The 20,253-nt window shown below is 44.3% G+C and overlaps 1 protein-coding gene across 8 annotated transcripts in view; it reads left to right on the top strand.

The window, feature by feature from the left end:
- Positions 1-20,253, top strand: part of ryr1b (ryanodine receptor 1b (skeletal)) — a 66,527-nt gene that overhangs the window by 1,566 nt on the left and 44,708 nt on the right. For 4 of the 8 annotated variants that reach the window (XM_068585258.1, XM_068585260.1, XM_068585262.1 and 1 more), the window contains exons 1-17: positions 672-1,034; positions 11,689-11,811; positions 11,927-12,028; positions 14,952-15,026; positions 15,167-15,245; positions 15,616-15,728; positions 15,831-15,930; positions 16,115-16,211; positions 16,305-16,379; positions 16,925-17,081; positions 17,222-17,386; positions 18,013-18,134; positions 18,252-18,438; positions 19,196-19,331; positions 19,426-19,521; positions 19,760-19,878; positions 20,106-20,239. In XM_068585258.1, coding sequence (XP_068441359.1) covers positions 987-1,034; positions 11,689-11,811; positions 11,927-12,028; positions 14,952-15,026; positions 15,167-15,245; positions 15,616-15,728; positions 15,831-15,930; positions 16,115-16,211; positions 16,305-16,379; positions 16,925-17,081; positions 17,222-17,386; positions 18,013-18,134; positions 18,252-18,438; positions 19,196-19,331; positions 19,426-19,521; positions 19,760-19,878; positions 20,106-20,239 — 1,928 coding nt within the window. In that variant the 5' untranslated portion in view covers positions 672-986. Of the gene's footprint in view, positions 1-671; positions 1,035-11,688; positions 11,812-11,926; positions 12,029-13,172; positions 13,194-14,951; positions 15,027-15,166; positions 15,246-15,615; positions 15,729-15,830; positions 15,931-16,114; positions 16,212-16,304; positions 16,380-16,924; positions 17,082-17,221; positions 17,387-18,012; positions 18,135-18,251; positions 18,439-19,195; positions 19,332-19,425; positions 19,522-19,759; positions 19,879-20,105; positions 20,240-20,253 lie in introns of those variants that run through there. The other 4 variants (XM_068585256.1, XM_068585257.1, XM_068585259.1 and 1 more) reach the window with 2 other exon arrangements.

A 20,253-nucleotide genomic window follows, 5' to 3' on the forward strand; every position in this document is an offset into this window, starting at 1 on the left:
CAGATTATAATATATATATTTTTTTAACTAAGAATGTTGTTGTCGCTAAATTTCTCTTTGATTGCTGTATATAATGTCACAACTATTTCATTTAAAAAATATAAAAAAAGTTTTGCAGAGTTTGTACACTTCAATTCTTCACATTAAGTTTGTTTAACAAATTATTAATGGTAACAAAAAAAACAGAGCTGAGTTCTATCATTAAGTCAAATCCTTAAAAATCCCCCATCATGCATCGCTGCCAAACCTGTGCGGCATTACTCCTGCAGAGACATGACATTGAACTGATGCAGGTGTCTGAATCATCCCAACATCTGGGTGCAGAGCAGCTAGCGTAGCGTTAGCGAGCTCGTGCACCTATTTCTGAGGGTGCTTTTGCTACAGGGCAGCAGACTTACTCACTTTGAAGAGTTAAAGTGTGTGTGTGTGTGTGTGCATACGTTCTTACTGCACACTCCCCAAAGGCTAGTCTTCACCCCCTTTCCTTTTATAGCCTCAGACATGTGGAGCGAGGTGTGTGTGTGTGTTGGAGGGGGTCAGCCTGTGTGAAGGAGTGGCCCACTTCTGCAAACATGGCGGCACAGTGGGATGGGTGCCATGTAGCTGTCTGACAAGGTGCCTCCTCCCCACCCCTTCCTCCTCATCTGCGGGTGGGGGATGCAACGAGAGGCTGAGAGGAGAAAGAAGCCGAGGGAGAACCTCTCCAGCCCCTCACTCTCTCTCACAACACCGTGAGAGCCACAGGACTCGCGCTGTCCTTCAGCACGCCCACACACACGCACACACCAGAGCGAGAGACACTGAGAGTGTGTGTGTGTGTGAGAGAGAGAGAGAGAGAGAAGGGGGTACAGAAAGGAGGGAGAGAGGCGCAACGTGGAGGCGAGAGGGAGGGGACGTAGCAAAGGACATAAAAGAAAATTAATAAATCCTGATCAGAAGGATTTTGTCTTTTCTCCCGAGGAGCTGCGAATAACCCTCGGAGAAGGATGGCCGAAGGGGGAGAGGGAGAGGAGGAGATCCAGTTCCTGCGAACGGTAAGTCCTGCTCACTTTCCTTTTTTTGGAAAAACCGGCACCGGAGGAGATGAGGAGTTATGAGAACAGCGAGGAAGATGATTTGATTGTTACTTTTCTGAAGAGAAGGAGATTCAGCTCGCGATCTAAAATTGTCTCGCGATCTACCTCGGTGCTCTTCGGTTTCACAGCTCCTCCACTTGTACCACTTTTGCTTTTCTGGCATCGGGTATTTCAGTCAAATCTGTAGTTGCAGTTCTCTGAGCCAAGGCTCCGCTTCTGTATATAGTTGACTATTTTTGCAGTGCCCTGAATGTGCCATGACCCGCTTATCAGCGGCTCTCTTTAAACTTGTTAATTGATTTTTTTTAATTTTAATTTAAAATATCTTGTGTGTGCGCAGAAATCTAACCCACATTCCCTCATCATATTTTAAGATAATTTTCTCATCTCTTTTCTGTTGCATCCAGAAGTTTTTGGGCTTAACGATAGGTGACAGTTTATGCGTGTATATTTGTGTGTGTTTGTGTGTGTGTGTGTGTGTGTGAGCGCCCAGATAGATGGACAGGGGCTGGTGCATCTGTTAGCATCGTTATCTATTTTTATCTGGGGAAAGTGGAGCCTATGAGTGTGGGGTGAGGCGGGAGGGCAACAAGCAGCTCGGGCCTGAAGCGGACAGCTGGCCGAAGGCCGCGTCCGGGAGAAAGCGGAGAGATTTCCTCTTCACGGTGTCCAAATCTGAAAAAAATGATGTAAAACAGCTGAATTCAAATTGAACTGAAGCTATTCCTTCTTTTTATTTTATAATACATTCCTCCCCGCGCATTTGAATTCATTAACAACCACCTTTTGGACCTGAAAAAAGATAATTAAGTAGAATTATTTTTATTATTGACATCTCGAATTCCACCTTGAGCTCCACAATGTGTTTGAAATCATTATTAAAAGAATATTAGTATGACAATGAAGTGTTGTAATCCAGTTAATTTTACTTTTATGTCGTTATTCATTGCATCAGATTGAACTCTTTGACTTTAAACAACTGAAACTTAAATTGTGTTGTTTGCTTTGAAATCAAGTATTTAGTTTAAATATCCGAATGTTTTTTTTGTCGCTGACATAAAACACTTACTATGAAAGATGACATGAGACAAAAATCTTCTCCCAATCAAGGGCAGTGCGAGAAACAATCATCAAGAGACTCATCTCTGCATCGACAAAACCCCCACGGTGAAATGTATTTCTGTTAGAGCGTCGCTCCACCACCGCCGCGCAGGAAGACCAAATGTAAATGACGGACGCGTTTCTCCTGTCGAGCCCGTATCCCCGAGACGGCATTGCAGAGCCTCGCGGTCGGCACTTTTTTCTTTGGAAACGATAAACATTGTTTGCTTCTATCTACAAACTGTGAAATGAGCAGCGAGACGCGCCGGGCCGAACACTTTGAATGCCCTCAGCGGGTTTGTCCTCTCTGGTGACGATGAAACTATGAGACACTAAACGCTTCAAAAGGAAAAAACAATGCAGCTGTAGGTGAATTATTAATGGCCGGTGCACTTCAATGGGTCTATCTTTGACACCGGTGCTGCAGGGGGTCAGCGGTTCAATCCCCACAGGCGGACAAGGGGCTAAAAACATAAGCGCTCGCGGTGCTGTGAGATTCTTTAAGCATTGTGTGAGTCTGGGGTTTTTCCTCGGGCTTATGTGGAGGAGCTGTTACCTCATTGTCATTTCATCACCCCACGGTGTCTCGTTTAGGATAACAACCTGACGGCTCAACATGGACTCTCACGTACGAGCACACAAAATATATTCAAACTATACTGTGTGCACGGGAAAGTTTGTCAAAAGAAGTTCTTTGCTTTCCCAAGTTATAGCTTTTGTGAGCTTAAAGCGCCGCGCGTTACTACTGCGTATCGATAAATATAGCTAGCTACAGCCGGCTAGCTAGAGTCCAAGGCTGGAGTCCAGGGCGATGAGTAGGAAGGATGTAGAAGATGTTTCACACTAAATAAGCAGGAAGTGGAAGGAGCAGACTTCAAATGCCATCTTGGCTGGTTTTACAGGTTAAGTTAACTTCTATAGGGGTTGTAAAGACATCCAGCTATACAAGATTAAACAAGATTAACTCATGAGTTAAGGAGGCAATCATTCCCCCACATTTATAGAAAGATTATTTTGGTTGTTAAATCCCTTCAATCCCATCGCCGGGCTCTTGAGTGTAATGACGCAACAACTACACAAACTCTACAGTAGGTTATTCGGGCTTGCCTTCCTCCACTGTCATAGTAACTACCTCCAGTTTGAAAAAGTCGTTGTTGTCTATTTGAGGAAGAAGCTAAAAATAATAATAACAGCGTAATCCTGTTAGTTCTTTTATTTTTTATGTTTTTTTTCCTCTGTCATGCCACTTGTTTTTTCATTCCTGCTGGGAATCCTCCAAATCAGATGAAAGCCTGTGTGGGTGTGAGTTTAGGACTCTGAGGCGATGTGGTTTGGATCCTTTGGATGCTGAATCCTACTCGGCGTGACAGATGGGGAACGATGTTCTGCATTTCGCTCTTCTCCCTGCACACCTCCACTGATCGTCGCAAAAAGGCCACACACAGATTACTCAGCAGTGCTGCTCCAGTCTATTCTGGGTTTCATTGTGTTATTCTGATACGACTCGAGGCCGTGAGTCACAGCGCTGTTGGGGGACTTGAAGAGTTGCACGGTCCACACACACCAGCTGGTGGGGCTTAGGCCTCATCATCAACCTCCTCTTTACAAAACAAAAACAAAATACCTGCAAGCCCCCACATTAGCTGTCAAAGGATCCGTGGAGCTTGCAATCGCCAGCCGTCTTACCTTCTTTAGAAACAGTGACACAGACTGCTGAAACACACCAGCGTCCGCACCAGGTGACCCAGAGTTCACACAACAGCACCTCTTCCTAAAAGCGGTGTCACTGTTTCACGACGCCACAAGACGTGGTGTGAATCACGCGGGCGAGAGACTTTTGAAGGGGTATTTCGAGATCCGGTCCGCAACAGAGCTTTCCTTTTTTTAGCCTGACACTATAAAGAGCGCACACTCTGGAGTCGGTGTCCTACTTGCCAGCATCCTTCGGGAGACGTGTTGTGCGTGCCTGTGTGTGTGTGTGTGTGTGTGTGTGTGTGTGTGTGTGCTTGTCCCTGTGCGTGTCAAGTGAACCGAGATCTTTTTTCATTGTTGTGACCGAGTGATTTGCAGGTTAAAAGGTGTTTTTTATAAGTTTCGGACCACTGTATTTCAATCATCAACACGTGAGCTGAGACTTAAGGGGACATTTTTTGGGATCTACGTTCTCGGGTTTCCTGAGCAGGATTGGACATTTTCAGGGGTTTCACGTTGTTGTTTAGGTTGACTGTTTCTCTCTTGAACTGGACAGTAGAGGCTGGATTGGGGAAGTTGTGGTCATGGGGTTGTGTTTTCACCGGTGACTTTTAAGGTGGTGCTTTCTAGCGTTGGGGTCAGGTTGGTTTAACAATGACCACATTGGTCTTTGCTTGGCAATGATCTAATTACCTCATTTTGAAAAAAGAAAATGTGTAATTTATTAGGTGGAAAACATTTGGGTGTTTGTACATTTTGTAAATTCAACAATTTAATTCTTCAATGTAGTGAAAGTTTAACATAAATAGACGGAATAAGGTATTTGAAAGGATTCTGATTGGATGAGTGAATTCAACACTCAGGTGATGGAAACGATATCGCTGACCTGCCTTCAGATCAGCTGAGATCAGACTTTTGATCGCGTTTGTATCGATCACATGATCACTGTACTTCTACTAATAAAGACACAGTAATCGTCAATGTCAGAGGAGAGTTGTTTCTCTCCGTAGCCGAGTATTTATATTTGTTCTGCTTCAAGACTGATAAATTATGTAAAAAGTGTTTTCTCTGTCCAGCTCTCTCTCATTTTAATTGTATCCATAATACAAATCATTGAGGGAATTACAGATCAAGAAAAGACAATTATTTTTAGAAGTGAAGACAGTTGTTTGTGGTGCTTTTGTTGTGGAAGGCTGCTCTCGTCTTTGAGATGTAGAACATAGTTGCTCGTCTGAATGTGAGCGGATTTGTTTCTTCAACTGGTCATAAAGTCATCACTGACATCATCAAAAGGTAACAAAAGCAGGTTGCGCAACCAGGAAGCAATAGAAACCCTATTAACCTTTAAACTCCACCTTTCACCCCTCTTTTCAACAGCCTCTCTTCTCTTTCGGGTGCTAATTTTTTGATTTAACAGTTGAGATGACACTGACATATTTTATTTGGTTACACCGCCACCTGTTTCTACTGAGACATTTAGTCCACCCTCCTTACCCCGAGGCCTTTGTCCCCTCTCGCTCTTTAACACACATTTACATTGTGATCATCGGGGGGGCGAAGGGGGTCTGAGCGACGCAGGGCTTTAGAAGTGCTGAGCTCAGGAGATGAACACGTCTGCAGCAGGGCCACACACACACACACACACACACACACACACACACACACACACACAGACACACACACATATAGCACCTGCTAGTCTGCCTGCTTTGGTCACAGCAGTGTACACAATAAACAGGTGGTCTGCTCTCTCCAGCACGAGACGCCGAGAGAAGAGGAGATCCTGCAGAAAGTCACACAACTGTTATGCAACGTGTGTGTGTGTGTGTGTGTGTGTGTGTGTACATGCTAAAAGATTAGCTCTGTCACCTTTTTAAAACTCAAAAGATCAAGTGACCTTTGCTGCGTGAACTGGTTGGACGGTGGACAATCAAATAGTTTAAAATACACATGTTTTGGCTGCATTAATCTTATGCAATCTAAACATCAAATCCATATTATTTTGTGCCATTGTTATTGCTGCCCATACTATTAAAACTTTAAATTGTTTTTATTCTGGAGTTAATGGAAAACAACTTTCTGAAACAAAGCAGCTCGGTGTGCACAATGGCTGGCAGGGATCGATGGGATTTGCTGTAAATGCAAAACCACTGGCATTGCTCCCTTTTTACTTTTTAAATTATTTTTTTAAAGAGTCTTTTAGAAGCTAATACAGCATAACGTGTGTTGTAGCTAAAGGAGTGCAGACGGGCCAATGTTTACTTCATCATTTCTCACTGCCTTTGTCTCAAAATGCCCAAAATCTTCCAGAATGTGTGAGTTCTGCCAGAAAGGAGAAATATTTTGGATCCACAGTGCAGCCGTTTGGTTTGAGCCACTTCAAAATAGAAAAAGGACAATATGGTCTTGTTGATGAAGTAGTTTAAGCAAAGACTGAAATGAAGATTAACTCTTTGTGCTTTGTAGACTTCAAGAGATGTTTAAGGGTCGGCCGTTAATTGTCCAAAGGTAAGAAAAGAGGATTTCAACCCTGTTTTCTCAGGTTGTTAAACTGTTAAACTTCTACTATGGGATGTTGCTTGTGTTTCACAATACATCTATCTGCATCTTAACTCTCTCCAACGTTTGCTTTTTAGATTACAGATCAGGTCTGCTGGTCAGGAAAGTACTTTACTTACTTCTCAGACAAACAGTTCTTCTATTTTCTTTTTAGAGGAACTGATTGTTTTACTCCAGTGTCGCCCTTTGAATTGCGGCTGTCTGCCAGACTTATTGTCTTTCAAAAGACACAGGCGGCGCAGTGTTTGATGTGGACTTGTGTGTAGTAGTCGCTGAACTGAGCCGGAGGGGAAGGAAGTCTGTGTTGGTGGGCTGTCAAAACAATATGGCGATGAAATTTAACATCAGTGTTTCTTCCAATCTGATTTGTTCAAGCCGAGATGACCCGGTAACTCAGTTTAGAGTGAACGGCGTAAAATCTGGGCAAATATTCATGCTGTATTGTAGATATGTCCTGGCCACCTATTGAAGGAGCTTTGGGATATTTTGCATTCTCAAGATTTTTAACCCTAATTCTGTTCCCGGTGTTGCTAAAACTTGTAACCCAATGAGCTTAAAGAGACTTTAAAACAAAAGTCTAATGCGTGTTCTTTCATTTCCCCACACTTTTTTTGTGGAAGCCATCGGCTGATTTCTGCTTTTTGTCCACCAGACGTGGAATCCAGCAATGATCTAAGCGTCCGTGTTTTCCTGAGCTCAACCCTCCCCGTGAGCGAGCGAGTGCTCTTTCTCCGAGTGTAGCTCCAAGTATCTGCTGGTCAGCAGAAGGAGGGAATGTGATAGTGACAGGTGCGGCCCCCTAAAATAGGAGAGGAGCCGAGGGGGAAGGCCCAGGCCAGAGTGTCAGAGGTAATGGGAGAGAAAAGAGGGCCGCAAACGACATAACGCCAGCAGCGCAGAGAAATAAAATAAAAAGAATAAAAGAATTTAAAAAAAGAATAAAATCCTGCAGCTAAGGAGTGCGGATATTTGCAGTTGCACTCCTTAGCTGCAGTCGCAGGATATATTTTTTAAACAATTTCACCAGTCAGATTGAACCTTATCTCGGCTTTTGCATATAAGTTGAGTAGAATTAAACCTGTTGTATTGTGATGCATTGTCTTATATTGTGACGCAGGCAGGTAAGAAACCTTTGATATAGACTTAATCTTTGTTTTCTTCTGTGGTTTGGTTTAGCTATTTCAGGGGCAATGTGTGAGAGATGGTGTGTAGTGTGTGTAACCCAAACCTCACACTTGGTGACTCGTTTTCTGTCCTTGGGCGCCACAAACTCTTGACTCTCAATCTGCTGTGTCTTCGAGGGTGGATGTTTTATCAGGACCATGAAAAGAGCCTCATGTCAGAAACTCTTCAGAGGCATTCTGATAGAAATTAGAAATGCTTGAAAGAAAGACTCAAAATAAGGGTTTAAGAGAAAATAGGCAGCTCGTTTGGGGGATTTTATTCTTTATTTTAGCAAGTACAGACGAAAACATGAGAGTGCATGGCTGAGGAAAGCGGGGGTGACTTCAAACTGCAGTCTGTGATGCAGGATCCTGATAGTGCACCTGCATGCTCTCTGCCAGTTTTCAAAGGGAAACCCCATCAGCGCTCTCCACTCTGCCTCATTGAACTGTTCCTCTCCTCCACCCACGTACCGGGCAACGTGCTGCACCCTCAGATTTATTTTTATGTCTGCAGAAACACAATCAATGTCCCGAGGTGGCCTGTATCAGCACACTGTGGTCAGAGCGTGGGGCAGAAATCTGTGACGTAAACACAGAGCGTGCAGAACGGACTTGTGCAGAGGACACGCTGGTGTTTCCTCGCTCACAGCTCGTGCGGTAAGCATCCTTGCACCTTCAAAGTGCATTTGAAGGGGATTGGGATGTCCTTCAAGATTTGAGCGCTGAGATTGTTTTCCAGGACCCGAGCCGGAGGATGCTCACCATTTTTGCATCGGCTTGCTTCCTGCGCATGGCGGGCGGCGTGCCCGTCTGTCCGGGGGAACCCTGGCACCAACAGTCGGGCTCTAGAGAATACACAAAGGTGTCTGCTTTCAGGCTGCTATCTGTGCCTCTTGCTGTTAATCTCCGCTGCATTACACACCTCTATTTGTGAACATCAGGGCGTCTGTCTGTGTGGTTGTCAGTTTACATCCAATTGTCTCTTCCTTTCCCTCTGACCCCAAACGTCCACACAGCCCCGGACGCTTCTGCCGCCAAGTCCAGGGTTGGGCTGTAACTCGACGCGTGCCGATGCCCAGCACTGCCCAGAGCTTTCACCCCATGCGGCCTACCTGTCTCGGCCTCAGATACCGTCACGCGAGATTAGCTAATTATTAGCTCCCAATAAAGCGGCAGGTGCACATCCTAAAAGCCGTCTCTATTAATATGAGGGTGAGTTAAGCCCGGGGGGGGTTTGTATGTCAGCTTTTCACGTTGGAAGTGCTTCACAGTGAGACTCTCAGAAGGACACATCCCTGTAGTTCCTGATGCACTTGTCAGTGGACTATTATAAGTCTGAGTGCCCTAACGTTCGGGGTGCACTAACGGGTCCGGCCAAAGTGCTGGCTGAAGTATTTTGTGTTCCTCTAGCTCCACAAAGAAAGTTTTTCCCTCTTCTGCTCACAATTCCTTGCTGCAGCAACATTGAACGCAACACGCCGTTGGCTGTATTTATGGATAACTTCCAGAAGTTGTGTGCTTCTCTTTCGGGCAGAAATCCTCACTTGAACTGAACAGCATGGGGTTTGTAAGTGAAATAAAGCAACATCCATCCAGCTGATGTTGTTCAAGTGCAATCAGATTGTCTGAGCACTGCGGTTGTCTTTCTCTCTCTCATCTTTCCTTGACCGTGTGATGTTTTCCATTGAGCTCAATTGTATAGTGTAAAGAGTTTTTGACAGCAAGTCTATTCATTTGATGAATGAAAGGTTGTTTCCCTTATTACTTTGATGATAACAAGTTGTATGATGTCCCCATACCCATAAAACACCCTATGCTATTAATGGCTTTCCACAAACGTTCCTGCGGTCACTTACCCAGAGGATTTATAGTTTGTTCAGTGGTAATCTAAATCCAAACCACATATTTATATAAAAGAACAATAGCCCTTAATTGTTTTTATCGCACTTGCAAGAACATATGGACAGAATGATTTGGTACAGAAATCAGATGGCGTATTCTCTGCGTTCCTTTGCCTTTTTGATCGTGCCCAGAGAGGTAGAAGGTTTGAAGTAAGTGCGTAAATCTGCAGTGTGAGCCTGTGGCTGTAGAAATAGATGGATGGATAAACATCGGGGCATACATCGTCCACGGCTGTCATCCGATCGCACATCTCGCCTCGGAGCAGTGAGTCACCCGGTTTCTTCAGTCTGCTTTTAGACACCCACAAGCTCAGCCCTATCTTTTAATGGGGACTGCAGTCTGAGCCTGTATGCACTGTCCTCCCAAATGAGGCCAGTTTAGCCCATTTTAACCTTCTCGCTCAGCACAGCTTCAACTTATCGTCTCAGATCGTTTTCATAACCTAAGATCCAATGCTGCTGTAGTGCATATAGCTGCTGATCTCGGCTTTGAAGTAGTGTGAGTTGTTGGTGTTGTTGGTGCACTTCCACCCCCTTTTGCTTTTTAACGTGATTGGGAACTCGATCCTTACGTCCTTGAGATTCGCAGATTTGGCCTGAAAGCCCTGTTTCTTCCAGTCTCACATGGAGTGGTGTTGCTGGAGTCTGCAGTGAAGGAGAAGAGGGCGCATTGCTCCACTTTACAGAGTGAAAGGCAGGGAACACGAAGAGGGAGGAGACATTTCAAGGCTGTGGAGAGATAGATGATAGCCCAGCCAGAGGAAGCAGGGGGACGCTCTTCAGCCAAAGAAACACTAGAGGCCCCTGGGTATGGGAGAGGAGTCGATGCTATGAGGACACGGCTCTGCGTCACTTTCCGTGCTGCTGCCGTGTGCCACCGCCATGCTTACGCCTGCGCTGCGCCGCCTCTTCTCCTGAACTCCATAAGCCGGGGTTCGTGTTGCTGAATCACCGGGACGAGACGGCAAACGGGTCAAGAACGCGAAGACAGAATGATTCATTAGTCGTCGAGTGAGAGGGGACAAAAGTTCGGGAAACTGTCCAGAACTGGAGCGAAGAATATTTAATCGGGTTAAGTGATGCATCCACTTGCGCAGTGACAGAGTAGAAGGAGCAGCTGGGAATCTTGAGTGTCAGGTGTGGGTTTCACAGGCAAGGGAGGGTGTTTATTGCCGTATTTACAGCGGCCTCTGAGGGTCCGGGGTCTGACGAGGAGCAACAAATTGCTGTCCGTTAGCATTCTGCTTGTGGATCTGAGTTGCTCGTGTCTTTTCAATTCAGTTTATTTTGTGTAGCCCAAAATCGCAAACACAAGATTTGCCTCAGAGGGCTTTACAATCTGTACACATGATCCCCCAAATGAAGATAGAAAAACCCTTTAACAGGGAAAAAAAGGGGAAGAAACCTGAGGGAGGATCCCTCTCCCAGGACGGACACGAGCAACAGATGTCATGTGACCAGAATGAGCAACGTAACAGAGTTGCAGCACATTACATGAATATGTAAAGTTCTTACCTTTGTACAATTTTGTGCAGAAAAGAGCTGTTTGTAGTCGTCGCAACTGGTCATTTAAAAATGCTACATCTTTGGATATCACTTTTTTTTATTGTATTTCTACTCTGCAGGCAGACATTGCTTTAAAAAAAAAATTGTGTATTATAAATATTAATAAGCAAGCTTTCAAAACCTTGTTTGGTTGTGTGATCCATCAGTGAGCATCATGTCTGTCTAAGTTGTTTTCTTGTTGCGTGGCAGTGGCGTTTAAGACCAAATGAATTGCATAAAATGTACAATGACAAACGCTGCCAAACAAAATAACGTGATGTCAAAAGACATAAACGTAGATAGTAAATGCATTAGAAAAGAAAGAGCCACCTATAGGAAAATGTCCCCTGCAGTTTTTAGTTTTCTTTCATTTCATTCTATTGTTTTCTATTGTGAGCTGGAGGCAGGTTTTCCTCTTCAGCACTCCTTGTGAAGCACTCCACTAGTCAATAAAAGGTCGGTATTGTGCACGACATTGCCTGCACCATATTCAAGAAGTGCTGTACAGACAAAAAAAGGATGCGTCCTAAAATATGAATAAGTGGGCGTTTCAGGGACAAGCAGCAGCCAAAATAAACTCAGTGGTGTGAACATAAAATCAAGTGTACAGCCAGTGACTCCAAGTCTTTTGTCTTTGCGTGTCTGCAGGATGACCAGGTCGTTCTGCAGTGCACTGCCTCCGTCCAGAAGGAGCAGCAGATTAAGCTCTGTCTGTCCTGCGAGGGCTTCGGGAACCGTCTCTGCTTCCTGGAAACCACATCCAACGCTCAGGTAGGATGCTGCCGGCCTCCCTCCTCTTCCTGTCTGTCCCGTTGTGTACGCAGCTGTGTGTGCTCACCGACTTTTTTTTTGCCGTTTCTCCTTTTGCCGTCCATACGTCGGGCAGAACGTGCCCCCGGACCTGGCCATATGCAGCTTCGTTCTGGTGCAGTCCCTGTCGGTCCGCGCTCTGCAGGAGATGTTGGCCAACAGGGTGGAGATGACCGAGGTAGGACTCAAAAACAGGAATAAAGAAATAAGTAAGGGGTAGAGTCTATGGAAAGGGGATGTTTATTTATTTTTTTGGCAGCGATGTGAGAGATCCAGTTGGTGCTTTCGAGCAATTTGGCTCATGAATGACAAATAAAGAAATACACTATGATATAAAGTGTATTTCTGACGGATGAAAATAATTTCTGTTCTTTTTAGGGCACCATTTTCTTTTAGTTCAGTGATCCTCTGTATCTTTTTACTGAGAGGAACACTTCCCACTTCTTTGGAAATAAGTGGATTTACATAAGAAAACAAACTCTAATCTAATCTCCACGTCCAGCATGAAACAAAGAAGTACTTAGCATAAAATCTGGAAACTCCAACAAAAGTGTACTCCATACATTGCAAAACTATCCTTTGTACCAGTTGTAGCTTGTGCATTCTTAAAAACGTGTTGAAATAACATTTAGCTCATCCAGCTCACACTTTGGATCCATGCAACAGCTGCGTCTCAGAGGTCCCGCCATTTTTTAAAGTTTTTCTCTCATGGAATTAACCCTCTGATTATCTGTCTGTCTATCGAGATACAACACAGAAATAGGACCGTTTAGTAGTCAATAGAAGACAAACTGTGTCAGCTGTTTCCTTCTGCATCCTTCTAGGCTAAAGCAGAAATTTCTCTGTTTTGGATTTATTAATTTATTATTGATCCTCTCATGTGACTGCGGGTCAGAGGGTCTTAAAGATCATTTATTTTTAATCAGCTTTAATTTGCTTATACCAGCTATGCATCTCATATTTGAAACCCAATTTTATTCCACTATTATCATAACAGTCCATATACGAGGTTGCTTTCCAGATGATAAATACGGGTTTATGTGTTCATTATAATTTTAAATATGTCTTTATCACTATATCTACTCACTGTAACAGCACCAACATGTTAGTCCATGTATTAGAGGATTTAGAGGGACTACTTTTGTAGTTTAGATATGGATCACAGATAGTCCGTTTCTCCATCATGAAGCGTACTGTACGTGATGATCCTTCAGTTTTTGTAAGCGCCATAGATAAACTCTGCTTTTATTTTCTTATGATTTAAAAAAAGCTTTGATCTGACACCCTGCCCTCCACTTCCCTTCTTGCTTTCTGCCAAGCAGGCAGTCGATTTGGACCAATGGGTACGTCTGTTAATGTGTCTGTTGTCCTGTAACGTGTGTGCCGAGCAACCCGGCAACAGTCCTCGTTCCTCTGCTGTTACCCACTCGCTGTCCTCCTGAGTGAAACACATTCACACATCTCTCTCCATCCCGGTCCACTGTCTTCAGATACAACCTTTATGCTGGTACTAAAAACTGCTTACTGGGAAGATGAAAATAAAAAAAAACCTTTATTGAAACATCTAGCAAGGTGTCACAATGCATCATTCATTCACGTTCGTATGCAGAAATATCACCAGCACATTTGTCTTCTTGCCTCTCATGGTACCTCACCCTGCTTGATGTTCCTTCTTTGTTGACGTCGAGTGAATTTCTGTTCCTCATTGTATACAGAACATGTTTTCACACTGCTGCAAAAAATGACTTGAGCCCTAACCCACTTGACTTCCTAATCCACACAACATATACAAGTTTAATATGGCAAAAACCCATAATTCTGATATTTATTGCAGCAATCTAGTTATCTGTCTTTGAATGCAAATCCTTAAATCAGTGAGCTAGCTTTTGTGGGTTCTCACTAAATGATTGTTTACCCATTGCTCCAAAAGTGCAACACACAGAAGCACATGGTTAAGTATTATGCAGAATGAAGTCATCGGACCTTATTTGTATTCCCTTTTGTAGTCCACATTTCAGCTAAATTAAAAGATAGATGACAGAAACCTTCTCTGCCTGAGGCTAATGGAAGAGAGGCTCTCGATTTGCTGCATTTAAGTTGCGTTAGTGCAGCTAGTCCGGTAGATCCCGGCCTCACAGGAGCTGGGAGTTGTGGACGAGCCCGACCTTTGAAATGGTGAGCAGGGGATTGAGAGCTGCCTGGCATGCAGCCCAGTGGAGGGTCCCACCCGCCTCTGTCAGGGCTAGATGGAGAAACCCAACACCCCCAGAGCACTGCAGGCCTATCTCCCACTTAACACACACACACACACACAAAATCACACCACCACCACCACCTGTGCTAACAAAGCCTGGCACTTATGCACACCAGGGCTAACAGGACAGCGCTGGCACTTGACACACCTGCCCCTGACTGGTCCCAGTGGATTATGGGTGCTTAACCCGACATAAAAGGCTTAGCATTCTTCTCATAGGGGGTCCACTAAATGGTTGTTTGGGCTAAACTCTCTATAACTCCTCCAGTAATTGTGTTTTCTTGTTCCATCCTTGCTGGATGTTGCGAAAAGGTAGGATGGATTAATTTGATGTTTTCTTTTGTGAGATTATAATCTAATCTGTGGTGGCTTGTTTCAAAGTTTCCATTTGTTTTGCTCTGTCTGTTCCGTCATTGTGACGCCTTCTCTGAGAATCATGATTTTTCAGCAGAGCATCTTCCCAGTTTCAGCAATATCTCGACTCTGTTATGCTATTGATGTGGTTATTTTTCTTGTATTTGCATAAGAATGGACGCCGTCATGTCCTGTGAGGTATTTGTTTTGAGAAAGAGTCATTGTTCAGTTAATAAATATGAATAGACGCACAAATTGAAATATTATCAGGAATGTTACCACGGTAAACCTCCAATTACCACACTCAATTGTTTACATTCACTTTGCCCATCCGTCTTATCCGTCCCATTCAAATATTTCCTCTCTCAATCTGTCCCTGTGATCTCGGCACCTTCGTAAAATATAATAATCCCCCTTGTGTCTCATCAAGGTACATTTAAACTGTCTCGACGTGCTGCTCTGGTAAATATTTCTCCATCTTCTTCCTCTCCAGTCGTCCCAAGGTGGGGGTCATCGTACCTTACTGTACGGCCACGCCATCCTCCTGAGACACTACCACTCAAGCATGGTAAGTTGGTTTGAAGAAAATCATAATAACTAATTGATCAAAGGATGGTTTGGCTCCACTTTCTCTCATGTGGTTTACAGCCTCATTTCTTTTGTCTGCGTTGTAGCAAAGTAGAAGTCATGTAAAACCTTTCTCCCCAGTACCTGAGCTGTTTGACGACGTCTCGGTCTCTCACCGACAAGCTGGCCTTTGACGTGGGCTTACAAGAAGACTCTACCGGTAAAGCCACAGACAAATAAAGCCTGCATATCACTGATTACTGAAACATATTATATTAGCGACACATAAAATGGAGTCTCTGGCTCAAGTCTTGTGTTGGGTCTTGTGTCATGTTGGCTAAAATGTTGGTGACATTCTCCTGTCAGGACAAGCACAAGTGATTGAAGTCCATATACGGTAGAATAAGCCTGTAACCTAATTATCGGGACAGGCCGACTACATTTATTTGTGTGGAGCAGTATGTTAATGTAGGCTAACAGCCAGGGTTTCAGTTTTAGTTGTTTTGTTTAAATACAGGATAAGTGAACATATCAGTTGCAAGTCACGATCTCCGTTGGGGAACTTCGGTTGTGGTTTGTTCTTCTTGCAGGTGAGGCGTGTTGGTGGACCATCCATCCAGCCTCCAAGCAAAGGTCAGAAGGTGAAAAGGTCAGGGTGGGTGATGACCTCATCCTGGTCAGCGTGTCCTCTGAGAGATACCTGGTAACGCTCCTGATACCCCATACTCTTTAAAACAATGGAAGATTAAGACACGGGTAATCTGTGCTAATCCCGATCTTTCCCCCTCTTCTCCTCCATCCTCAGCACTTGTCCTACGCCAGTGGGGATCTGATGGTGGATGCCTCCTTCATGCAGACTCTGTGGAACATGAATCCAATCACATCCGGATGCGAACTCGCTGAGGGTACAAACCTGTCAACAGTTCTGTGCAGCCCGTGCAGTTCATACACACACACACAAACATGCACATTGATATATGCAGAAGATCTACATGTTTTATTGTTGTGATTCAGATTTACGTCGTGCACACTGAACATATCACAAAGAGACATTCACACACTCGCTGTGCTGCATATTCCTCCCCCCAGGGTTCCTGACAGGAGGTCACGTCCTCAGGCTGTTCCACGGCCACATGGACGAGTGTCTGGCCATCGCTACTCCAGAGGAAGGAGAGGAGAAGCGCAGGTGAGAGGAAGAGGACGAGGAATGTTTTTCCCCAGCAGCAAACCCTTTTCTTGTCAATCTGATGCCATACGATGGGATGTGTCTCTGCTGCAGGATGGCTCACTACGAAGGCGGTGCAGTGTGCAGTCAGGCTCGTTCCCTGTGGAGGTTGGAGCCTCTTAGAATCAGGTGATTCATCGATTTATGCCAATGTACTTGTTGACAGAATTTATTTGGTGAGTAACAAGTCAATTTTATTAAGAGCGCTCGTTCCACAGGAGAAAAGCCTCTGGCTCCCATTCTACTTTTAGAGACTCAAAGAATCAGAAGTTACCCTGAACTTTGTTCAGATATGATGGAGCCTGATCATTCAGGGCATTGTAGGTGAGGGAAGGATTGTAAGTTATATATTGGACTTTACACTGACATTTCCTGGAACAACTGAAGAGTCTCGCGTTAAAGTAACAAATGCATGGATCAGTTTGGAGACAAGATGTGCCATATTTTTGCGACGTTAAGGAAGTTCAATAAAAGTTAGTTTTCATGTGAGAGTAAAAGCAACAAGTCTCCTCTCATAATCACACTTATTACATGGATGTAGTGCACTAGCCTCGTGGTTTAGCCACGCTATTAAACAACAAACACCCGAGAATGCTAATAATGATATCGCAGTATTTGAAAGACTATGTTGGCTTTTAATATGTTGGTTTTTTCCCCTTAATTTCTTCCTGCAGCTGGAGCGGAAGCCACATGAAGTGGGGTCAGTCTTTCCGTATTCGTCACATCACAACAGGCCGGTACCTGTGTCTGGATGACGATAAGGGTCTGTTGGTGGTCGATCCAGAGAAGGCCAAGACCAAACTCTCCGCTTTCTGTTTCCGTGCGACAAAGGTCACGATCAACATTTTCAGTTTCTCTTTTGTCTTGCCTTTGGTTTCTGTCTTCATGCTTTCATTTCCTCTCTCATTGACCTCTCTGTGGCTTTCTCCATCTCCTCTCTCTTCCCCCCCCCACCCGCTTCACCCGAGCAGGAGAAGGTGGACGTGGCTCAGAAGCGCGATGTTGAAGGGATGGGCATTCCAGAGATAAAATATGGAGAGTCCATGTGCTTCGTCCAGCATGTGTCCACAGGCCTGTGGCTCACATATGCCGCCCTGGACGCCAAAGCGGCTCGTTTGGGAATGATGAAGAGAAAGGTCAGGATCCTCGCTGGGGATGAAAATACATTTTAGCTTTGTCTTCACGCATCAGCGAAATGAACTTTAACAGCATATAAAAAAGGCAACTGAATGGGAAGACTTCAGTTAATTGTATTCAAACAAGAAATGTGCAATGCATTTGTGTTAGAAACAGAGAAGTAGCTCCTAATTTTGGTTGAAAGAAGGTTGCAAGTGTTTAACTGCCCCTTAATCATGGCGGTTATGTTTTGGATGTGTTTTGTGTTGATGGTTGGGTTTAATTACCATGATTGAAGTTGAATGCCGTCCTGCGCTGTGTTGCATACGGTGAGAGAGTTGCCGTGCAAGTGTTACTAAATAAGACTTGTGGTTTGGAGGCTTGATACCTTTGTTAATCAACTGTTATTAGATTTGTCACTAACACAATTCCTGCTGCCATTATAGATCATTTTAATATTTAGGTTCATGAGAATTGTGGTCCTATTTTTTTGCTTCATTTTCATCACTTAAACTGTCGTGAAATAGTGATAATTCTTTCCCACGCTGTGTAATTATTTGCCCTGCTTCAATTTGCTGTACGAATGGACGAGTGTGTGTGACTCAGGCTGAGTCACACACACTCAGGCTCAGCATCTTCTTCCCAGGTCATTCTGCACCAGGAGGGCCACATGGACGATGCCCTCACCGTGTCCCGCTCCCAAACTGAAGAGTCTCAGGCTGCTCGCATGATTTTCAGCACTATGGGCCTCTTCAGGCAGTTCAACAAGTAAGTGTCTGCAATTTGCTCTCTTGCTCTCAGTTGTTTTCGGGATTAAAAGCGTTGTACTGTGATCATATTTTCTGTGAAGTGGGATGAAGACATTGGTTGTTTGTATTTTTCCAGGGGTTTGGATGCTCTGAATGGGAAGAACAAGTCACCAGGGACTGTGTCTCTTCCTCTCGAGGGAGTGATCCTCTCTCTTCAGGATCTCATCTTCTACTTTCGCCCTCCCGAGGAGGAACTGGAGCACGAGGAGAAGCAGACCAAACTTCGCTCCCTTCGCAACCGGCAGAACCTCTTCCAAGAGGAGGTAATGTGCAAGCTCTCTGCAAAGCTGATTTTTACTGCCTGTTCCTATGACTCAAATAAGTTCACTTTGCAAAGGGGAACTTTCACTTTAACACCGCTGACAACTTTTATGCCCTTGTGCAGTTTTGTTAACTTGATTTAAAATTGTAACATAACATACACTCGTTGTCTTTATCACATTGTGCCAATTTCCATTGAATCCTATCCCAAACCACATGTGCTTCTTGTGCTTTATCTGCAATAACCACCAAAGAAATATAACAGGGTAAATGGAAAAACATAGCTACTTTTTAAGGTGTGAACCAAATAAGATGCTAGATGAAAATAAACACATCACTACGTGAATGTGTGAGTCAGAAGGGATGTAAAACTCAGCAGCATTTGGCCAACCAAATGTATTTATTGTACTAGCACTGACGTTTTGCATAATAAACACGCTATTTAGGCTCATGGGGTTGCTCTATAATTAACCTACTGAGTTGAATTACATGCAAAATGTTTGAAATGTTGACAGTGTGCTTCCGCTCCTGACACAGAAATACATAAATAATACCAAGAGATGACCCTACTTGACTTGACCCTACGTTTACCCTCACTTAAACATCACATGGTCATGCCAAACTCTGAAATAAGTGTGTAAGGACTTCTAACCTTACATTAAAGCCACACTGATGCAGCAAAATAAAAATAACAACAACATAATGATATGTGCATAACCTTCCTGGTCTCCTCCCTGTGTTTCTGCTTTTCTTTCTCAGGGGATGATCACCATCGTGCTGGAATGCATCGACCGCCTCAACGTGTACAACACTGCTGCCCACTTCTCTGAATTTGCCGGGGAGGAAGCTGCAGAGTCCTGGAAGGAGATTGTCAACCTTCTTTACGAGCTGCTCGGTAGGTTAATGCCGACGAATGCAACATACAGATGATATGCTATCTGTGCTGAATGAAGTTATATGAATTCACACTCTGTGTTTCCCCTGAACAGCTTCTCTAATCAGGGGGAACCGCTCGAATTGCGCGTTGTTCTGTGACAACCTGGACTGGCTGGTCAGCAAGCTGGACCGTCTGGAGGCCTCCTCAGGTATGTAGTGTAGCTCACATGTTCACACCTTCCAACTTCAAGTTGATCTTTAGAAATGTCTATTTGCTTTTAAGGGTTGACCGCCCCCAATGTAGCTAATCGATGCAGCTTTAACCCGTGGACTGATCTTATGAAAGCCTAAAAACAAATATAATTCCTATCAGAATAGATAATGAATGTTGCTGCTGCAAAGAAGTGCAGTGACCATTAATCACATTCCTTCTCTCTATACACGTAGGTATTCTTGAGGTGCTGTACTGTGTGCTAATTGAAAGCCCCGAGGTACTGAACATCATCCAGGAGAACCACATCAAATCCATCATCTCTCTCCTCGACAAGCATGGAAGGAACCACAAGGTTTGTCCCTTCTCGCTGCCAGGAAGGTGAGGGGGGAACATCGCTGACACGGTTGCTTAGTGAACCGAACACTTTTTGCAGGCAGGGTTTGAAAAGTTTTAGCATAATGAAAGCGTATTTGGCTTCTCGGTTATGTGATTCCTGCAGGAATTGTAGCCAGGACGCTCGCTCTGCTCCGCCACATTTAAACAGGGAGGTGATTGTCATGTCTGTATCGACCCCTTCAGGTCCTGGATGTCCTGCGTTCTCTTTGTGTGTGTAATGGCGTTGCTGTGAGGTCCAACCAGAACCTCATCACTGAAAACCTGCTGCCGGGTCGTGACCTCTTGCTGCAGACCAACATTGTAAACTATGTCACCAGGTACTCGAACGGCT

Source organism: Clinocottus analis, unplaced genomic scaffold, assembly GCF_023055335.1.
Source record: "Clinocottus analis isolate CAN_PGR_092001 unplaced genomic scaffold, fCliAna1.0.p SCAF_2, whole genome shotgun sequence".
NCBI lineage: Eukaryota > Metazoa > Chordata > Actinopteri > Perciformes > Cottidae > Clinocottus > Clinocottus analis.